The 20,759-nt window shown below is 37.1% G+C and overlaps 2 protein-coding genes across 4 annotated transcripts; both read right to left on the bottom strand.

Moving 5' to 3' along the window:
• Nucleotides 1–6,471: 6,471 nt before the first annotated feature.
• On the bottom strand, nt 6,472–10,246 carry LOC117638732 (root phototropism protein 3). 2 transcript variants are annotated; one of them, XM_034373833.1, is made up of 5 exons: nt 10,060–10,246; nt 9,779–9,943; nt 9,516–9,585; nt 8,062–9,351; nt 6,472–7,213 (listed from the first exon to the last, which is right to left on the bottom strand). In XM_034373833.1, the coding sequence occupies exons 2-5, from the start codon at nt 9,889–9,891 to the stop codon at nt 6,659–6,661; spliced, it is 2,028 nt and encodes a 675-aa protein (XP_034229724.1). In that variant the 5' UTR covers nt 9,892–9,943; nt 10,060–10,246; the 3' UTR covers nt 6,472–6,658. The 2 variants fall into 2 exon arrangements, with proteins under 2 accessions (XP_034229724.1, XP_034229723.1); XM_034373832.1 differs by having other exon boundaries at nt 9,779–10,246.
• Nucleotides 10,247–17,095: 6,849 nt separating this feature from the next.
• On the bottom strand, nt 17,096–19,264 carry LOC117637483 (monothiol glutaredoxin-S15, mitochondrial-like). Of its 2 annotated transcripts, none has more exons than XM_034372377.1 (7): nt 19,073–19,264; nt 18,835–18,907; nt 18,414–18,548; nt 18,202–18,301; nt 17,768–17,834; nt 17,385–17,463; nt 17,096–17,297 (listed from the first exon to the last, which is right to left on the bottom strand). In XM_034372377.1, exons 2-7 carry the CDS (start codon nt 18,904–18,906, stop codon nt 17,238–17,240), a joined length of 513 nt encoding a protein of 170 aa, XP_034228268.1. In that variant the 5' UTR covers nt 18,907; nt 19,073–19,264; the 3' UTR covers nt 17,096–17,237. The 2 variants fall into 2 exon arrangements, with proteins under 2 accessions (XP_034228268.1, XP_034228270.1); XM_034372379.1 differs by having other exon boundaries at nt 18,995–19,129.
• Between the last annotated feature and the right edge of the window lie 1,495 nt (nt 19,265–20,759).

The raw sequence follows: 20,759 nt of genomic DNA, 5'->3' as shown, positions 1-20,759 counted from the left end.
AATCACCCTATTTGGACCAAAATTAGCATGGCCCAATTTCGTAGGTATTTGGACCAATTATATGGTTTAAGTAACTAAGGCCCAACAACCAAAACTAAATGGTTTTAAATACAAAATGTGGATAATTATTCCAATACCCAGTTCATTTTATGTAAATTGGAAGTTACTTAACAGTCAATGCTAATTAACTGTAAAAGACTTGTTTGAAACTTGGATATTAACATAATATTGCTAGGGATGACAATGGGCCGAATCGGGGGTGGGTATGCTATTTCTATTCCCATTTCAAGTATTTTTTTTTTCCCTATCCCAGCCTTCATACCCGCAATCTTCAAGTCGGGGATTCTCCATTCTAGTCTTCATTGGGGAACGGGTTCCCCGACCTACCCCATTATGAAAAAGTAAACATAAAAAGTTACTTTGTTAAATGAGAAAATAAAAGCATTATTAGCACAAGATATGCATCAATTTCATTTTTATTAACTAAAAAATCTAGACTAGTTAAAAATTAATACATGTCATAACTACATGTTCAAGACATGATCATCAGTATAGAAGTAGCACCACCATCATACATGCAAGGGTAAGGGATAAGGGGCTAGATGTTGTTGTGGCCCCTCAAAATGATACTATTCACAAAATCTAGCCTCTTAAATTTTTTTGGTTCTAGTGGTGGTGTGGGCTAGGGGCTAAAACTCAAAACTTGTTATTTTAATTTATTACTATTTTATTTGTGATAAAAATCAAAGCATAACAAAAGTAACAAGAAAATTTATTTTTGAGCCATACTTTAGAACAACAATTTTGAGCAAAATGAAAAAAGACAAACAAGTAGAAATGTTTGGAGTAATTGAGAGATTGTTTAGGTGAGAAGGTGATGAACAAAAGAAAAGAAAAAAAGAAGAAGAAAAAGATAGCAAGTTAGGAACTGGAAAAAAAAAAAACAAAAAAGGTCAAGAACTATAGCCATTAGGCCATTGCCATTGAGGGCACCATGTGGCAGCTTGTCAATGGTCTTTGCAATTGGAAAAGTCTGCAAAAGTTTCGCTCTTTTGTTTTTTCAAAACTTGATCGTGGGGTCCACTCTTGCCCAGGCTAACAGTGGGGCAAAACCAGCGCCTTATCTTGCCATAGGCCAAATTGGACTGGGTCAAACACATGCATTAGAAAGTGTGTTTTTTTCATTTGAGGCCAGATCATTCCCATTAGATATGCTATAATAATATAATTATATGATAAAATAAATTACATATATGTATATATTCTAAATGGGGAGGGTTACAGTTGGGGATTAGAAAACCAACCCCGCCATTCCCAAAATACCATACCCGAAAAATTCCCTGAATCCGTCCTCATACCCTTTTTTATCCTTCACGCTAGACCCATTAGGGTCGAATCCCAGGGAAGACCTGACAGGACTTGCTCCAGATTTCCCCTTGGAATCCAAGCATGAGCAAGGTAAAGGTAACACAAACTGGATGCAATCTCCGACACCTTCCTTTTCTTGCACCATCATCATTCCAAGACTCACTAGACTCTCGGACTTGAGATATCCACAACCACATTATTTTTCCCTGGATGCTGCACAAGTGTAACACAACAAACTCTTAACCGATTCGGTAATATTTTCAACTCTTCAGCAAAGAACACTGTCGCCAACTCCAATCATCAGTTGAATTTCCCTAGACCTAGGTTATTGAACATCTTGAAACATAAGTCTCAAGATTCCCCATGCTAACACACAACCAGTTCCACCTGAGGAAATGGTCAACACTGAGGAAATAGTCATACTAGTCCTCAACATATAGTAACTTTCTCGGTCCTCAAACACAACCATTGGATTCACACACCCTAGTGTAATGAACCAAAACATTTGTGCATTAGTCTAATGCCACCCAGACAACTAACTGAAACCGACCCCCATACAAACTATTTCTCTATCATTATCCTCTCAAGTTCTTGAGTGAATCACGATACCAACCACACCTGCTACCACCATGTTATTCCTAACTTGAACAAGAACAATCTCAGAAGTATCCTCATTCCTCAGCTTCCACTAGTGATATTTTCACCACCAAACCCTCAAGACTCAGTTGAGAGGCTCAATAGTCTTACTTCCCTTCAACTAAACACGTGCACTCCAATAACCCGTACTTAGTCATATGGAACTTTGTTCCAATACACTATAGATGTCACCTAAATGGTTCCCTTGCTAACAGTGATATACTTGTCATCATTTGGTTAACAATCTCCACTACCCTCCTCTGGTTACACTCATAACAACTTCCTACACAAGTTTACTTTGAAAACACCGAACATTTTTCTTGAAAGTTTATCGCAAACTTTCCTACAAGATTAACTCCGGGCTCACAATAACAAGCCCAGTAGACCTTTGGTAAAATCGTTTTGAGACCACAAGAGTTACTTTCGGGTCTCATTAGCACAATAAACAAAAACGTTTTACCCCAAGAACCTTTACTCCTTAATTATAGTTAGCCAAAACTCACAGTTAACTCAAACAACTTTAACAACCCATAAGTTAAAGTTCGCCACGTGTCAAAGGAGATGAACTTACGTAATGTACCTGAAATCCACATCGAAGAGGCATCATTTCATAACTGAACACACTAAACTTAACAATACTAAGGATGCACACGAGGTGTAGAGTCCACAGGAAATTGAACTTAATGCTTTGATACCAAGTTGACAAGACTCACCCCAAATTCCCCCTCGGAATCCGTGAAGAACCCTGCTTCTAGCATGCATAAGGTATAGGCACGCACAACAGTTAAGACTATTCAAATGGGCTTCACACCCAAAGCTGAGTTCGAAGCTGATTTCGACAGTTGAGGAAGAGTTTAGTGGCGAAGGAGAAATTAAGCAACCACATTAAATGCGATTTGATTCGTGAGACTCATTAGCACCAACTTGTTGAAGCTAAGCCATGCTTGGAGCAGTTGAATAACTAATCATGTGTGCCAAAAGCAAATCGGAGTTTTCCAAATTCATCCGAAAAGGAGTTGACAGCAGTTTAGTACACTTCCACAGATCGTGTAATTTCATAAATTAAAGAGCCTATAAATAGAAGCAGAAACCAAGATTACAATACAACCAATCTCAAGAACAAACAATCAATTTGAACCACATTCAAACACCTTGTCAAAGTGTCTCACAACATACCAGAGCCAAAACTTGAACCCAAATCCTCTTATACTCTTTGAGTTCCCAGTTGACAACTCATGATTGGAATTCTATTCTTCTCCCAAACAAATGCTCAGTTTAATTCTTAATTAGAAACTTCTTATCTGAATCACATTGGTATTGTTTTTAATCTTAATGATCTGCCAACATTTGTGCTCGGTATTATTTTTTAAGTTGGTTACCAATTCCAACTTCTTTAAAATCAAATTCATACATGCAACAACCTCTTTGTACTGCAGATACTGTTCAAGTGAGCTCCACCGAAGCGGTTCTCGACTCCTTTCTTCACACCATTCAACAGGGATTACGATCCTGAGAGCCATCTCAAGCACTTTAGGAGTTCTATGATTCTCTTTAAGGTTGAAGATGCGCTGATGTGCAAAGTATTTTCTATGACCTTGCAAAGAGTAGCCCATGACTGGTTCTATACTTTGCCACCAAGGTCGATCAATAGCTTCAAGGAGCTAGCTCTCATCTTCATAAAGCAGTACACCTCATACCAGATAATCAAGAAGTAGGCGGACCATCTTTTCAACTTGAAGAAAAAGCCATATGAGTCCATCAGAGACTACATTAAGAGGTTCAAAGCGACAAAGTCCAACATTGTGGGATGCAATAATCGGATCGCATCCTCCACTTTCAAGAATGGCTTGCCAATTGAGCATACGCATGGGTCGTCGAGATCTACGAGAATCTGAATGGGCTCTAGCCAAAGCTCCGAGATACAATCCACGCAGTCCTTGTATATCTTTCTTGGGGTATGAGGCCGATCCCTTGGAGGGGAAATTTCGAGAGGTTGTGACTTGGTTGCTTTAGAATAAAGGATGCCTTTGCCTTTGTCAGGTAGGCTGCGTTGGAGCACTGTGAAAAGAGACGACCAGCTGGTTCGACAGGGTGCCCTCGATATCATGGTTGACGTCATGCTGGACGAATTGGTGGTGAGTATTCTCCAAGTTATGCTTCAATGTTCGGCAGTCATGCTCCAACTTGACATTTTTAGTACGGAGTTGGTCGTAGTTCTCCGTTATTTTCGCAACATAGGCACGAAGTCACTCCACTTCAGCCTGAAGATGCGTGTCAATCGAGGGTTTCCTTTTAGAAGACTCCACATGGGGATGTGATGCTGAGTGCCAAGGCTAGCTTCGCTCTGAATTTTGAAGTGTGATGGACTGAAAAGACGACGGAGTCTGATAGGCCCAGCATGACTAGTAGAGATGTGGGATGTAAAATTCAAATTCCCTCAGACGGCGCCAAAGTATTGATGCCCAAAATCGGGTGTTGACTTAGATAGAAGAAGTGTGGAGTCTTCAGCAAGATGAAGAGGGTTATGGACCTTTGGCAATGAGGGGTCTTCGGCCACAAAGCGATCCTGCAGAAGAAAGAAGGAAGAAGCAATCGTCAAACTTTGGATACTGGTGTGGCACATGCCGAAAGCTCTCCGATGCTTAAGTTAGCAAGTATGAGATATACAGTAATTTTCACAGAGTAACAGTAAAGGTGAAAAGTAGTTCCCTTTTTACTTGGGCACTATTCTTCTTTTATAGAGAAGAGAAAATGAGAGTTTGCACAAAGTTTCGATGTGGAACTGTGTGCGAATCACCGTGGTGATGACACGTGTCCAAGGCTTTAGGTTATGTAGTTGGGAGCTTTAGCAACCAGCTTCGATAGGCAAATTGCCACTTCGGAATGAGGTATCTCTTCGGCAGGTTGGGATCATGATGATGTCATTAGAGTTTTAGGGATTAACGTGAGTGTTTTTCCTTCGGCAGTCAGTGTGCTTGTCTATGGACCAGTCCCCCAGTACTGACTGTGCTCGGTTAATTATGGTACAAACACTTGTAAAAAATATCTAAAAAAATACCACCCAATCTTAATTCCACTTATTGCACCTCCCCATCCCAAGAGAAAATCCTCTCATACCACCCACAATTAGAATCCCAAAAGATCTCTTCCCACCACCCTTCTTCTGACCCATACTTTCTCGCAACCCATCCCTCCCATGTGGTTGTCCTTTCTTCCCCCTCTCTTCCCCCCGCCACCACCAATTGACGATGACAACTTGGGTGTCTTGATTACTTTCTTGAAGAAGAAGAAGAAGAGTGCTTGCTTTGCTTAGAGTTGGTTGTTTTTTTTTTTTGGGTTAGAGGAGATGGACGCAATTCATGGTTGTGAGATTCTCAGCTGTGAGGAGATAGAGAGATGAAGTGGAAGTAGGTGACATATGAATGGTTTTAGTTTGGACAAAATAAGTTTTTAGAAAATAATGAAAACGACAATTCATAGGTTTAAATTTGTTTTCAAAAAACGAATTCTTCAGTTTTGAAAAACAAGGTACCAAAAGAATTTTTTGAAACAACTAAAAACATAAAATGATAATAAGGCCGTGAAAACGTAACCGAACGGCCCCCTTAAGGAGCTTAAAAGTACATAGGCATTTTTTGGAAAAAATTTCTAGTGTAGAGTTCCATTTAATTTTTTTCAAGCCCTAGGTGCTGTTGCTTGACGTAGTGTCAACAGATGACCTGGAAAGTTGTCGTCCACATAAGACATTGGAACACATTTGTTTTGAAACATTCAACCTGGACATTTTATGTCAATAATGCGAGTTTCGGGTAACATGAGATTATACTGTTTTAAGTGGAAACCTTATCATGATTGTTTTATTGTTTTCCAAATTGGTGTGATTATTATAGTAACGAACACCATCTTTGAGCTTAGTGGTCCCATAGAATCACACTTATGGTCTCTAATTCGGTTACCGATCAATTCTTTCATGCATCAAATTTCTAGAAACAGATGGAAAGCCCTTCAAAAAGTTAATGCAGAATAGACATATATTGTGAATGATGACTAAAAGGCCCCAGTGCATGCAGTGCTTAAATTGGAAAACTAAAAACTACTGATATCACATTTACCTTACTGGCATGCCGATTTGATGCTCTTGTATTTCTTTTTTGCTTTTTTCTATTTCTAGGGGCATTTAAATTTTCTAGGGGAAAGTTTTTTTCACTGAAAATCACCATAAGATTGAATTTTTATTTTTATTTTTTGCTTTGGTATTGTTTTTCTGTCTTCGGCCAGTTGGCGGTTAGAAAGAGTTCTGGTCTTTTTTTGTCGAGTGACATGAATAGAATATAAGTAGATGATGCTTTTGAGATCTCATTCTAATCAAACGATTGATCTATCGAGCAAGAAACTTTGAATGGAATATAAGTCGAAGCCACATATTTAGCTTCTTTCCCCCTTGAAAACAAATTCCCTAGAGCATGCTTGGAGAAGTCACTCACATAATATAAAAAAAATCAGACTTTAGTGATACAGGTGTTCAGAAAAGAAGTCTCCCAACTCCTGTTGAAATAAAAAGGGAAGAAGCCCCAAAATAATAAAAGAAAACCTTTGGAACACAAATTCAAACATGTAGATGTATATCTCTTTCCTTCAATCTGTCTTTTTGTTTTCAGGAAATAGAATTTCTCCACCTCCTAGGTGTCTTTCTATTCTGCTGATCTACAGCTGCTTGGTGCTCAGTCCCAATGTTGTGCTGATTTTCTAAGTTCGTGGTCTTTGTGAGTTTGCTTAGTTTCTTCCACCCACTGCTCCATGCGGATGTCTGTTTCTGCTTTGACATCTTATCAAATTGTCTCTGCAAGTTATCCATGTCATTCTGGAGCTCAAGGTACTTGGCTTTGACACTCTCCAGTTCGAACTTTACCGTGTTGATGTCTTTTTTAGCTGCTGCCCATCCTTCTTGGAATGATTGCGGGGTCCCTTCGAGGAGTGTTTTTCGATTCGAAACCATTGGCTGATACTGAGATTCTCCAGCTTCTTTGAGGGAGCTGGTGGCTAATGCATTGCTTATTTTTACTTGTTCAGAGAAAAGAACTTGCACCACCACCCTTAATGGGAGTCTTTCATTTTGGGCAGCATGCATGCAGGCATCAATTGATAACTTTTGGCAATCCATCACTCGGCAAAGCCTCTTCCTTTCATGCTCAGAAAGTGTAGGATGGGCCTGTTAATGATAAGGAGATGGGAACTCTTAATATGAAGCAATTGATCAACAAAAATACTGTCATGCTTTATAGGAAAAACAGAACCAAAAAAAAAAAAAAATCAAGAATGGTTCATCAAACTTATATAAACCAGAGGCGAATGACATTGTCTAACTGTAGTTTCAGTTCATAGTCACGAAAGCCGACTTGCAGCACTTTCTACACACATTGTAGATCCCACATCGACATTTTTTTCACTAACAGAAATGTAGCATTACAAGCAGTCAGTAATACTAGGACTTCCTTTAAGTCTTATTTGGGAGTATAGTAGTGGAGGACTACCATCTTCGACCCAAAAAAAACATGTAATACTCTACCATCGTTCTAATATTTGATTTATGATTATTATGGTTCTGATTTCTTTACAGCCTCCACTTATATGTTATAACATGTTCGAATTATCGAGACAGGGAAACTTCTGTTGTATTTTTGGACCTCTGCTGGGCAGATTTGCACAAAAGCTAAAAAAAAGCACATAACCATGTCAAAAAGGGTCACAAATTAAGTATTGAATACCTCTGCAGTAAATTCAGATTCACATTTTTTCAAAGTTTTCTGCTTTAAAATCAATCAAGCATGGAAGCTGGAGAAAAGCAATATCTATAATTAAAACTTTTTCATGCAGTTTACTCGTAGGACCTCCCATTGTATGCAAACTTCTTGTGAGTGATTAATTTCTCTTTCTTTTTCCACCTTCAATTGGTATTCAAAACGTTCATGCATAAGAAAAGGTAATTTCTGTAACAGAATAGACCAAAAGATAGAAAACACAGTTCTGTGACAGAGTAAATTTGGAAGAACCAAATACCTTAAGATAGGAATCAATTGCTCTATAAAGTCCATCATCACAGATCCTTGCAGAATCAGGCAAAGCTTCTGCCAGCACCTGAAACTTTGTTAGGGAGAGGCTTCTATCTCTGGATACCTCGGTAAGATAACTATCGACAAGCCTAGCTACCCTCATCTTAGCATTTGGGCCTGTACCCCTTTGAATGTCATCATAGTGTTTTCCAGGGAAAGATTGTTGGCTTGGACTTGAAATATCTGTTTGTTCTTGAACCAGAAAATGCTCCAGAAGCCTTTGAACAAGATCCACATCATACAAAGTTTCACTTTTATTGTAGGAAGGAATAAGAAGATCCGCCAGTGTAGCCTGTTCGAACTGCATTCCCACGCGTTTTTCCAGCTCAGTAACCAAAGCAAGTGCTACTTTCAACATGTTTGCCATTCTCAAAAGCCGAAGAAGGAAGCTGCATGAGACACTATCCTTCTGTGGTGGAATTATACTGATGAGGCTCTCAATGATCATCCGTTGATCTTTGGCCTGAACAGTTGGAGGCTCATCTTTATTTCCTGCCACAATCAAATGGAGTCCACCCTTCCAACTGCTGCCATTATTACTGGTATTACTATTGCTGCTGTTGCTTCCTTCATCTGCTGCAGCCGCGCCATCATTTATTAAACCCGGAAGCCATTTGGATGCATAATGCATTATTGCAGCTCCAATCAGTTCAAATCTCATCCCCTTTACCTTAATTGCAGTAATAACCCTGACAAAGTGATCAATCCTAAGAATCGAAACATCTTCAAACCACCAATCAGGAGGGACCTGCTGGTTTTTACTTGGACTTGAGTCCTTCATGTCATTCCAGCTTGGACTTGAAACTTTTAGTGGCTTTCCAGTGTATGCCCATCTTATTCCTTTTGGATTGGCACAAGCTTTCCAAGCAATAGACTCGCTGCATCTTCGGACAATTTGAAGATTTTCCGCCCATGGTGAGAGCTTCTCACAGCTTTTCAACACAACTATGGAGTCTCTCCATGAGGATAAAACCACATAGCTGAGAAACGCCTCCGTTTTGAAGATAAGATTGCCTTCTTCCAAGTCCTCTGTCATTTCAAGGTACTCAGCAGCACATCTCAGGCCTGAAATGTTAGCTGCTGTTAGATCAACAGCAATTCCATAGCAGAATTTCGCAGCTAGCTCAAACGCCTCCGGTCCACCAGGAAGGTCATCCAACGCCATCTTACTCAAGTCCGGGTCGCGTAATTCATACATAACTCTGTTGATCTTTCCACTCCTTGACAGCAGGGGATACTTCCAAAACAGAATGACAGAAACATAAAATTCCATTCTTATAAGTTCTTACCAAACAAATAATTAGACTGGTTATAACTTATAACAGAACAAAAGAAATTATTAGACTAGTAAGCTCAAGGATATGAAACTACAAAGATTTGAGGGAGAATTAGAAATGGTACCTTGTGCAAGTGAAAATTCACATCTCCAACTTGAACTAGCAGGTCACTTGGGATATCAGTTGCAACATACCTATATGTGAACCAAACCCACCAAATATTTTAATTAGTTTGCATGCTAAAAAATCATCCACCCTTTAACCAACACACCACAAGCATGATGAAGAAGTAAAATTTCATTTTATTTAGACTCAACTAAGTACACCAAGACACTTCAAAGTCCAAATTAGCAGCTTAAATTGTATTGTATCTAATTTCATACATACCAAGAGCTGCCTTTTAGCTCAAATCCATCAGTCTTAACACTGTGCTTGCTTGAACTAAGAACTCCATTGCCGTAATCTCTCCCTCCAACTGACTCAGTCTCTGAATCCCACATGATTTTGAAGAGAACCCAGAAAACTTAAGCTGGAATTTTCTCGACAAAGTGGCTACAAATAAGAGCAGGCACAGAGATTGTATGAGATAGCAGCAGAACAAAGCAGATAAAGAAGGCAGTGAAACTGAGAAAGATGTAAGGAGACTAAAAGGGATGAGTCTCACTCACATGGGGTGCTTGGAATTATCTCCAATTGTCGGCTTCTTAAGAGGTTTCGAAGAGCTCTTACAGGCTGTGTAGTAATGGGCATATTAGTAGGTACTGTTTTGGATCACTCGGAGCCTCCTTTCTTTGCTTTTTTCAGCTAAATTGGTTCCCCCTATGCATAAAGAATGGGAAAGATTCAGTTTCTTCTTTTGATATTCTCTGGTCTTAAATAAATAATAATAAAAAATTGTAGACATAAGCTTTATTCATTTTTACTAGAAATTATTGCGGGTATCTAACATACCATGTGTGACAATATGATTTATGGAAGTTACTCCAATTATAAGCCAAATGCTATTATTAATAATAAACTTTTTTTCGCTTATAGAAGTGGAGAGACTTGAATTTGAGATCTCTTCCAATATTGTAATAATTCATATTTAAATTTGGAACAACAAACAATGATTTCGCTTGGACTGCTCAAGTTAGTATTTGTGAGTCTCGCTCCTTTAGATGAAACTTAAACAATATATAAGATTATTGTTCAATTTAATAAGTTCAGTCTCAGTATATCAAACAATGGTTATAGAAAATTCGACCCACCAGTTCGAACCACCAATCGTGAACCATTATACATGTGAACGTATAGAAAAGAACTAGCTCTATTTTGTCACAACTGATTATACGGTTTGTTCAATAAATACTATAGGAACCAAAAGGGTTTTTTTTTTCTTCAAATTATAGAACTATTCATAAAAATAAAAGTTCTGTACTCTTCCTTCTTCAGTTTTCTTGTTAATGTCAGGTATTCAATATTCTTCTGGTTGACTAAAAAGATCAAGCGAAACCCGAAGAGAATGTTTACTGTCCATGTACGACATGAAGGTAAGTACAGAAATGCCATTTGTGTATTATATTATCACCATGAATTTTTTTTCACTTAATTTTTCTGTTTCAACGCTATTGGTTCTTCACTTTGGTTTTACATCACAAAACAGAGTTGGTTTTTCACTTTGGCTTCAGATGTTCCATGAATTACCAAGTTGTGTTTAAATCTTAATGCAACCTTTTGATGGCTACTCTAATTAGTGGGGGATCGAGGAATTTTCTTGTCTCGGAATAAGATGAATAAGCTCTCAAAATATTTTTGTAAAAGAAGAAAGGCCTAAGCTGCATAACTACTAGTTGTTTACTTGCCCGGACTCTTCAAGACATTTTAATGAACACTTTGCAAACCAACTTAGCTATTTTACCCTTTTCCTTAGCATTTGTCCTCACTTAGTTATTTTTCCATGTCTTAGACAGGAAATTGAGAAGATCTATGGAGGCTCAATTTGTTTAGTGGAGGCAATTGCCCCTTATGATCCCTCTTTCGATCCACTTATGTCTAACTCTGATTTATTGTTATATTAATTTTTATAACATATAAAAGATGATTCAAACTTGAGACAGTTTTCAATATTGCAACATATCATAAACTAGTTCATCAATAACCCTAAAAGAAATGAACCACAATGAAAAGGGTTAGAAATTTAGGATTGAGATTTGAAATAAAGGAGGATCGAGGACCCATACGAGGTTTTTTTCTCCTTTTTAATGGCATCCTCTCGTTGTTTGGTAGGCACCAAATAACCAAAAGAAATATTAAAAATTGTGGCATGGGGGTTTTCATCACCCATCCATTTTCCCATTCCCTCTAATCGTTTTATCTATTAAACAATACATATTGCATATGTTTATTTCCACTTTTCCGTCCACCCTTATTCAAATCCCTTCTATTTGCTTTTTGTACATAATGTTTAGAAAGGATAGAGTGCACACGTGTCCACCCACAATCTTATTGTTTTTTCAACTTTTTTTTAGCATAAGTGATAATCTAAACTACAGTAGAGAAAGATTTTTTACACACATAGAACTATGATGTTGCGGGAATTCGAAGACCCTTTTCCACTAACTAAACCCCATGCACAATGTGGATGACCTTTTAATCATATAATTACAAGAACAAAATTATTGTCTATTATTCTTTGGTCTAATAAAAGATTTTAACAACTTTTATGAATGAGTATGTTCCATCTAACAAAAGTATTTTAACATATTCGTCCTTATAACTTGATAAGATTGTAGGATTTCGAACCTCTGTATTTATTAATGATGTTGTGAGTTTGAAGGACTGAATATGGAGTCTGGTAGCACTTAGAAATGCACATTTGGTAAAATATGTACCAACCATTTTAATTACTGAATAGTACAAATGCACATGCCTCTGGACTCGATAAAGTTTGGTACGTTGGGTCCCCTTGTGTCAACTTTCTAGTAACTTGTTTGATCGGGAAATAGGGAAACCAAAAATTATCTCCTTTGGTGAATAAATCACAATCTTTTTATGTTTTTGGTAAAGTGAATATAAATCCCAATTTCATTATTATTGACTAGTAGGTCCATTTTGGGGATCCTTGCATCATTGGTTTTGGTTGGGGAATATAAAAAGGAAAAAAGACAACAAAAGGATTTCTTGCATTTTACAGTTAGGTGACTTTGCATCTTGTACTGTGTGTTGTAGTGATGAGAAAGTCATGTATAGGGGAAGAAATATTTGTGTCATCGACTACATATCTTTTCTAACAAAAAGAAATTGTTTCTTTCATTTGTCCTCCACTCTCAATTTATCATCTATAATGTTTCAAATATGTTGACATGTGGGGACTTATCCTGCTGAACAAAACAGTAATATTATGCCACATGGACGCGGACTTAGCACCAGACTTACTCGTACCTAACTAACCAACCAACGTTTGTCTCTCCTCTAGTCTCGTTGTTACAGGGTATTGACCGCTTAGGGGTGGTTGCAGTTCGATTTCCGCAACTTTTTAATGAAATCGTGAATCGGACTGACGTATTATGGTATGATAAAAAGACGAACCATGAATCGACCTACATAGTTGATTGCAAGTTAGAGATTATCTCGGCTAACTCACTAACAACAACCTATGAAAATTATCAACACAACCGATGAGTTTGTAATACTAATTGAAACCGAGGTTCCTACTAGAAAAAGTTTAATTATTTACTAATTAAGTTATATTAATTCACTAAATATTCAAAAGATATTTTTTCAAGGCTGAGATTTTTTAAAAAAACAATAGAGGGAACTTCAAGAGATTGCCGGAGATCACTTCATTAGTAATACATTCAGAGCCTAGGTGAGCCCGACAGATAGGAAGAGAGAGAGGAAGAATAAAAAGAAAAATAAAAAGTGATAAGAGAGAAGAGAGAAAGATTCATCTAAATGATGAAGTCCTAGCCTCTATTAGTTAATATAAAATAATTATAAGTATTTATTTTAATAATTAATTAAATTATATTGCCGTTTTCGATATACCGCATTATTTGAAAATGTGGAACCGTAACTGCAATCACATATTGCGGTCGGTTTTCATGATAGGTCGGTTTAGATGCGGTAAACCTAGGTCGGTATTTGCGATTTTTCGATCTAAAATGCCCGCGCTAATCTCATGTGTCAGCTCACTACTGGACCTCAACTTGGACAAGACCCGCCAAGAGCAACGGAGGCGGCTTTCATGAGTTGGAGAATTTTTTTTATTATAAAAAATATCACTTTGTGAATAAGAATGCATAACAAAACCCTTTCATATATATTACGACCAAAAAAAAAAAAAAACCCCCATTTCATATATATATACTTAATAGCCAAGTCACTATCCTTTTTTTAGAAGAGAAATTCATTCCAGGAATAGTACAAAAGAAACCGGCATGTTTACAGTGGTCTCATTAAAACCTTCTTAGGAAACTAAGCCCGAGCGAGAAAAGAGTGTCACACATGCAACAGACTAACAAAAGAGTCCAAACAAAACCAGAATCACAAAACAGACACTTCTAAAACAAATCTAACCCATCACCAAATATAAGCTAATAGCAACCCATTGAAAAGAGGACACCAAGGCCTCTCAGATTCTGTCAAAGAAGGCCTCCTATGTAAACATAGTCCTTTGTACAGCGCAAGATTTGTTCAGCATGCAATGGGTTAGAAACAATGACACACCAAAAGGAATAGTCCACAGGAACAAAATACAAAGAAACAAAGTGAAAACTAAAAGGAACCCATCAAAAGAGCACGCCACCACCTCTCAGGTTCTGTCAAAGAAGGCCTCCTATTTAAACATAGTCTTTTGTACAGCGCGATAATTGTTGAGCATGCAAAATTTCATTACCAAAAGAACACCAAAACGAAACTGCCACAAGAACAAAACACAAAATAAAGAAGAACTACCAATCGCACCTCCACCAACCAGACAAAACAAAGCACTACTACAAGCCCAACAAATAACAATCCACCACAACGTAAGACTACCGACAAAAACCTCCTATGAGTGCATAGTTCTTTGTACATTGCTATAAGCGTCAAAGCAAAACCCAGGAGCTAACACCGACTATAGAGAGTGGACAAAAGGGGAGGATTCGTGCAAACCCCCAATTGTTTCGCCTCTCCTCGTATACGAGAGAGCGACACCAAATCACTACCTAATATGCAAATATATCATTCATACTAGTTACATTATTCATAAAATAACATTTTTGTAGGTACATTAATCATACTCTACCATAAAGGAAGGAAGTACATAATTATTAGTATATAAAAAATACTTAGATAAATTAATATACATAATTTATGTGCTAGTGAACATAACCAAAAAAAAAAAAAAAAACATGAGGCCCGAGACAAGTGTGGAAACTCAATTTTGATGATAAATGAAGAATTTGGAGATTAAGATGAATTAGTTTGGGATTATTTTAAATTAGTAGAAGCGATTAGTAGTTTGTTGTATTTTTCGATGAATTTCTCTGAGATCAAGGATATTTTGGTGGAATTTTGAAATTTTAAAACTAAAAAATAAATTTTTTAATAAGACGTGGCACGATTGCAGACGTCCATCTGGTGGAATGGACAACCCGAACACGCAGATGCATCACTTGCATGGTGTGACAATGAGCCATGTAGTGGCTACGCGATTGGATGAAGGGCATTGACGAAGAGTTGACATTATCGCAAAACGAAGAAGAATTGGCGCTAAAGCTTCCGCAACGCGGACCCGACCAGGGGGAAGATGTTTATAGTGCATCGCAACTCGATCTCGGCCGTTGGTTCAAATGACATGTCGTCCACTTCTTTTATTTTGGAAATTTAAGATCCTTTTGAGTCGGATAACACAAGAGATTGATGAGATTAAGAAGAGTGCCGGTCCCCTTGTGTCTCATCTTACCATGCAATTGATCTTACCAATCCACGAATCCAATTCAAGAAGTGAAATGTGGTAAAGAAATGGACACAAGCCCAACCCTACGAACTGATTTCTTTAAAGCATGGGAAAAATACATGACATCGATGTTTTCAATTCCATTGTGTGGTGAGAATTGTGACGCGTTGGCTTTCTCTCCCTTCCCCACATGCTTGGTCCCCTTTGGGCCCTTTGGTTGTTCAGGTTTGGACAGACATCGTGTATTGAATTTGAATATCCTTAAGCAGACGCTGCAATTTGATCATTGCTCCCTTCGTTTTTATTTCTATTATTCTTCACCAAGCATGTTTAATAATGTAAGGTACCTCAGATTATTTCGAGTCTTGGGTCCACGTCCTCTTAGCTCATTCTTTTAAGTGTCCTAGTTGTACTACTATTATCCAATATAGAATTACGTAATCGAATCTAGGAGCTCAAATGCTGTTAATCATTTTAAGTATAAGCGTCTTGCATTAATGTATCTTTTTACGAACATTTGTTTCTCGGGTTTGGAACTATTGTTATATACAATAGAGTTTCTTCAAACCAAACAAAAACATAAAAGCGGCATTCCCTGGAAGATGAATATTTGATGTATAATCATTCATGTATATGATTCTGTAATTTTCCATATTCCACTTTTTTTAGATTGAAATTTGACTTTGTATGGCATTATGATATGTCAATGATAACCCAAAAAGAAAAAAAATAATGCCAATTTGTTGTGTTTTGGGCGGTGAGATTTGTTGCATAATTGCATTGCAAGACAGGTACCTACCTACTCGGGTAACTATCGAGCCTATAGCAACTTGATTGGACTGAAAAGGAAGTTGACACTTTTAAGCTATGGCCCAAGCAAACTTGACAGGTTACAATGCCCATTTGGAGGATCTAGTCAATGGGTGATTGGTTTGAAATTTGGCCCAATCTAATGTTCTCTCCATCTCATGCCATCCACATACTTCTAAAAAAAATAAAAAATACAAGAAATGCCCATGCCCTACCTTTTCTACAATTGGGCTGAATTCGAACTAGTTCATTGGACTTGGGCTCTTTTTAACAGACCTGTACACTACTAAGGTGTCATGAAGGTTCGAACTCTGAAACTACTGATCAACAAGTTAAGACTCTTTTATACTGAACTAGACCCGTTGCCGCCATCTACATGATATCACTTGCTAGTTCTCTAGTTCATTCAAATTACAATAGAGGGATACCGTATGGTTTACAATATCCTTCAAATGTCATCGGGGCACAATATCACACAACACACTAGTAAAGTAGTCCATTGCATAAGAGATGCATAAATACTTTTCAATCTTTTTCGTTTCATGAATTATGTTAACATGCAATTCTGTATGAAATTCAAATCAGAACCTGAAGTCCTATAAATAAAAACTGAAATTTTATTTAAGTAATTCCTTGAAAGAGGTTTCCTTTGTAGATATCTATAACGAACCCCGTTTCTAGCCTTGATTTTATATATAAACACAACCACCTACAAATTAAAGGCAAAAAACCCAAAAAGGACCAGTTGTAAAATACTATTACTATCCCTGCAATATGGTTTTCAGAGTCGCAAACTTCGGTGGCAATGTTGTAATTTTTAGGCTTTTCAAGACTCCTAAATTTGACTCCATTGAAAAGTCATTGGCCCAAACTGTATGTTTCCTCAGAGGTCCACTTTGAGCACACTGGGTGAACAAGCAGTAAATGGAAGCCCACATGAACACTTTGACATATTTCATGAAGGTTGAAGATGAAAAGAGAATATTAAGCTGACATTTATTGCAAATTAGGTTTATCAACCTTGAAGGAAACAAGGATAACCACATATCTAGTCATCTTTTATCAACAAAAGATTACACAGATAACATTTAACCTACCCTCTCATAATTTTTCTTATGCAGACTTCTCTTGATTGACCGCGATATCCTTAAGCTTTTCCTTGAGCTCACCAGACTACGTAGGATAGATCATAGTATCAGAGCAATGCAAAGCTTTAAATTTAAAAAAAAAAAAAAAAGTACTAATTTTATAAGCACTAACCTGGTGCATATTGAGAATTATGTCTGACCCTCCAATGAACTCCCCCTTGATGAATATCTGTGGAAATGTTGGCCAGTGGCTGCATAGGACAAAAACAAGCAGGAAAATGCTGAAATGAATGAACTTAGAACCCGTTTCATAATGGTTTTGTTTTTTATTTTAAATAAAGATAGTGCAGGGAAAAGGAGAGCAAAGTGAGAAGAGAAACTAGAAACAGTTTTTGTCTTTTTAACTTTTAGTTTTATAAATTTTCTTTCATGTCTCCCTCACTTCTCTCATTTCTTGTCTACCTCCACATTTAATTCTTATCTTTCCTCTTCATCTGTAACTAAAAAAACAAAACTGAAAGCTAAAAACAAAAAATTCATAGAATGGACCCTTACCTAAAAGCTTTAACAGCAGTTTTGAGCTCAGGATCTTCCAAAATATTCCTAGCACTCAAAGGAACAGCTGTATGGATAAAGATTATCATAATAATATCATTAGCAACAATGCAAGGAACATATGACCAATTTCTTCAAAGGGGATAAAAATTCTGAATTTCTTTCAGTTTCTTTTAGAAGAAACCGACTTATTTTTGCAACAATCATCATATCAGCTTGTGTGTATATGTTCAAAACTGTCAAGCCATTTAGATGTCTATCTTTAGCTAAAGGCCTCTCCACTGTGACGACAAATATGAACAATCTGAAGACCATGAACATCACTACGGTTTAGTTTAGTTATCCTTTGTTCTTATTTCATAAATTTGACTTTGGTGAACTAAACCAAGGGATGAAAAATAGTTAGAATACAAACTGAGCATTTCAAGACTTACCATATTGTTTTAACACTCTTACTGCAAGTGAGCTGAATCCACATTGGGGAACCTCAGGCACTCCTTTCATATAAAGCATTACAGGGTTGTCCTTCACATCCTACACCAGAAACAGACCAGAACTATTAACTTAAGGAAAAGTGAACTTTTGTCTGGATGACAAAGGGAAACAAGGAGCTCATATCAAGAGGATTCGTTTGGCATATATTTACCTGCTCAACAAGTTCCTTCAAACTAAGGCCAGAACCGTCGAACTTATTAGCGGGTTTAAAATCGTCATGTGTGTCGGAGTCATTAGGCACAGAGGTTGAGTATCTCATTCCATTTTGATAAAAGGATCCAGATACCTACTACCAATTAAAAGAAAACATTTAACTGCTAACATTGGGGAGTACGAAGTATAAACATTTGAACAAAGTAAGCGAACACTGAAGACATGGAATTCATGAATTCAATACTAATAAACGCACAAGCACACACACATGCTATCACTTGACCCAGTTATTTATGCAAAAACACAGAATATGCATACACAATCAAATCAATTCTGCACTGAAACAAGCCCACAATCCGATTTCCCATTTCAGCTGAAATTAGAACTGAAGCAAAACAAACCCATATGTCGAATCTTACAATTTTACTAGAACAGGCAGCCGGGAAGCCTGAAATTCCCTTGAAGAGCAACTTTGAGAGCGGCCTCGACATGCTGTTAACCATGAAAATGCCTATCAGTTGCATAAAGTACAAGGCTTTCTACAGTACAATTAAATTTTCTTCAACAAAGTTAACGTACATGGACAACCCAAGCGACGTTTGTTTGCTCAGAAACCAAAGGAAACGAAAGGAAAGTTGGAGACTGTGACGAGTTTACCTGAAGAGGAGAGGTGGAAGGAGCAACAGATTAGGGCTTGGAAGAGAGAACTGAAACGCACGCTCACAACAAGTTTAGATGTCACAACGAGAGATGAAAGTCGATTAAGACGGTGCGTTTCTCTAAATTTTGCTCAATTTGCACTTAATTCCTTTTACAACCAAATGAAAAATTTGAAAATGGGTTAATTAATGGGGGATGACAAAATCTGCAATTTGCAATTCTTTTGAGTTGTAATAAATGTATCAATTCTTTTGAGTTTATTGTGTGTATTGTAGTCTTTACTTAAAAGTTTTATTTGTTAGAATTTAAAGGTTGTTGTATTTGTAATTTTGTATTTTGAGGCCTTTAGCTGGTTTTTCAAGGAATTTTATTTGGTCATGTGTGACTATGAGGAATATCTTGTGCCCTTGCTGTTATCGGTGTGACTACAAATGTATTTGTCCTTGTGGCAGATAGCACCTAAATTATGAATGCAATGCAATCTACCGTTTTCTCAAAAAAAAAATTTTAAAGGCCAATACTATGTTTGCTTTCGAGAGCAATTTTATTTCATAATTAACTTATCGTATGGGCTTTCTAATTATTCGTGTTATACATATTAATAAATCAAGTACATATGAAAAGCAATAATAGATAAATTGTGAGAAAACATAATACATCAAGAAACATTTGCACATCATCACAATAATAAGGTGAGAGCGGACAAGATAGAAAATAACCACATTGATTGCAGTTGAGAAATTTACAGTAAAGAAAATATATGACTTTCATGTTGATAACGTAACATATTGTAAAATAGAGCAAATATGAGAGTTCCAAATAATATAAGAGCATAGTTCTATTTACTTTGTTGATGCTACAACTCATAGAATTTTCTTTCTAGGATGTTTCTTTTTGAAATTCAGTCTGATTGTTACATCTTAAATACATTGCATTTGCTTAGAGCATTCACAATAATTAGGTGTAAAGGCAGTTGTATGCTATATTTACATTTAATATCGTCGGAAGTCCCTCCAATGGTCAGGTGTAAAACGATGTACATTTATACTACCACCCAAAAATGTATAAAATGATGCATGTGTATCTTTTTTACATTATTTGCAAGTGGGACCTACAGGAGAAAAGGGGGAGAGAGAAGGTTGAGGCATGTGCAGCAAAAAAAGAGAAGAATATTTATGCGCGCAAGACGTGCGCCTAAGCCATAGTCGCCAGACCAAAGCTAGTCAAGGGCTCCGCAAGTGCTCCTGACGAGGGACAGATTTAGGAATTCAAATGGCATGGGCTGGATTTACCTTACAATAAAACTCAACGACACAAGTGAATTTAATTAATAACAAAAAATAATACACCTAGTCAGGACAGACATAATGAGCCGTACCTCTCAAAATGCATATAGTACATAAGATAGAAACTAGTAAACGAAGGCAACAATAAATAAATATGCAATGCAAATACAAAATAAAACTATTTAAGTTGCACCCTTCGAGACTTCTAAGAGTTAAAATCACTAATCAGTGATTCATTATCAATATTATCAACAAATTCCTTTTCAATGTGAAGTATCGTACAATCAACAAGAAACTCATCCTCGATCTTGTTCCAAAGTCTATTTTTGATAAGTCTCATAGATGAAAATGCACATTCTGTTGCTGTTGTAGAAACATGAAGAGTTCACACCAAACTA

Source organism: Prunus dulcis, chromosome 8 (assembly GCF_902201215.1).
Source record: "Prunus dulcis chromosome 8, ALMONDv2, whole genome shotgun sequence".
Classification (NCBI taxonomy): Eukaryota; Viridiplantae; Streptophyta; class Magnoliopsida; order Rosales; family Rosaceae; genus Prunus; species Prunus dulcis.
This window is presented reverse-complemented; position numbering and strand designations above follow the sequence as displayed.